The following is a 1,404-nucleotide window of genomic DNA, read 5'->3' as shown; positions in this document are numbered from 1 at the left end:
CACACCTTGTGCTAGGAAAGACATTTTGTGTTGATAATATATTTCATTTTAGTTTATTAAAAAAAAAATAATAGAGACCCATATGTGGGAAACTAGAAAAAAATAAAAAATAAAATTTTGAATTTGGATTGTGACGAGGGTAGTTCTCGCATTCACACCATTGGGACATCAATGACTGTTATATTAAAATTGAATGGTTCATATTTTAAACTTTATATTTTAGTTTAAAAAGGTTAATATTTGCATAAAAATGTAAACTGTCTGATGTTGATTTAACGACTATGAATGTGTTAACTGCACGTGAATGCGAGGATTCCCTATAGCAGGAAATACGTATTCAAAAAGCAAGTTGTGCTCCCTCAAAAAAAAAAAGCAAGTTGTGCAACTTCGGCTTATAAATGACTACGCTATCACTCACAATCACACGAGATTCATAGTACTCCACACACTCAAATCTGTCTACATAAAATATAAGGCAAGAACAGAAACAATATAACCATATTGCATTGATGGATTCAAAGAAGTCTAACAAGATAACAGATATTGTTAGGCTTCAACAAATTCTGAAGAAATGGAAAAAGGTTGCTGCAAATGCATCCAACACCAACAACAACTCAAGTAGTAGTGGTAGTAGCAGTGGCAATAAAGGCATCAAGTTTTTGAAAAGAACTTTGTCATTCACAGATGTTTCTATTTCCAATTCCAATGTGGACATAGTTCCAAAAGGTTTTCTAGCTGTTTGTGTTGGGAAAGAGCTCAAGAGATTCATTATTCCAATGGATTACCTTAAACACAAAGCATTTGAGGTGTTGCTACAAGAAGCTGAAGAGGAGTTTGGTTTCCAACAAGAGGGTGTGCTCAAAATTCCATGTCAAGTATCAATGTTTGAGAAAATATTGAAGATTGTGGAAGATAAAAAAGAAGCCTTAAACTTGCATGAGTTTGGATTTGGTGGAGAGAAGGACATGGTTAGTTGTGATGTTACTCCCACTCATCATGCTCAAGTTTGTAGATGATATTAATTCTTGTCTCTCTTTTTTATTTATGTATGCTTTTCTAGTTTTTCTTTTGATATGTGAAAGGCAATGCTGATTGATTAAAAAGAAGTGACAAATGTTGATCCATTTTGTTTCATAATAATGCTTTTCTAGTTAATTAAGGTTCTCTTTGAATGGAATTTTTGGGCGGGCTAGCTATGTACCATATATATTGATTGAGTATATATAGATATTAATTATAGGCAAAAAAATCTCATATATTGCAATTTAGTAAAAGAAAAAAAAATCCTATTGCAATATATATAGTTTACACAAAATAGCAAATTTGTATTATACCAATAAAAAAAATACACATATTCTTAGAATTTCGGGTTGAGTTTAATTCAAACGTTACAAAATCGGTTTA

General features: G+C 31.5%; 1 protein-coding gene across 1 annotated transcript; it reads left to right on the top strand.

Moving 5' to 3' along the window:
- The first annotated feature begins 444 nt into the window (after positions 1-444).
- LOC146925659 (protein SMALL AUXIN UP-REGULATED RNA 9-like) lies at positions 445-1,155 on the top strand. The gene has a single exon (XM_085708041.1). It carries the CDS (start codon positions 510-512, stop codon positions 1,014-1,016), a length of 507 nt encoding a protein of 168 aa, XP_085564167.1. The 5' UTR covers positions 445-509; the 3' UTR covers positions 1,017-1,155.
- The last annotated feature ends 249 nt before the right edge of the window (positions 1,156-1,404 follow it).

This window comes from Medicago sativa, chromosome 4, assembly GCF_051527215.1.
Source record: "Medicago sativa cultivar Bolivia chromosome 4, Bolivia_mono, whole genome shotgun sequence".
NCBI classification, from domain to species: Eukaryota; Viridiplantae; Streptophyta; class Magnoliopsida; order Fabales; family Fabaceae; genus Medicago; species Medicago sativa.
The sequence above is the reverse complement of the archived record's forward strand: the minus strand, read 5'-3'. Positions and strand labels throughout refer to the sequence as shown.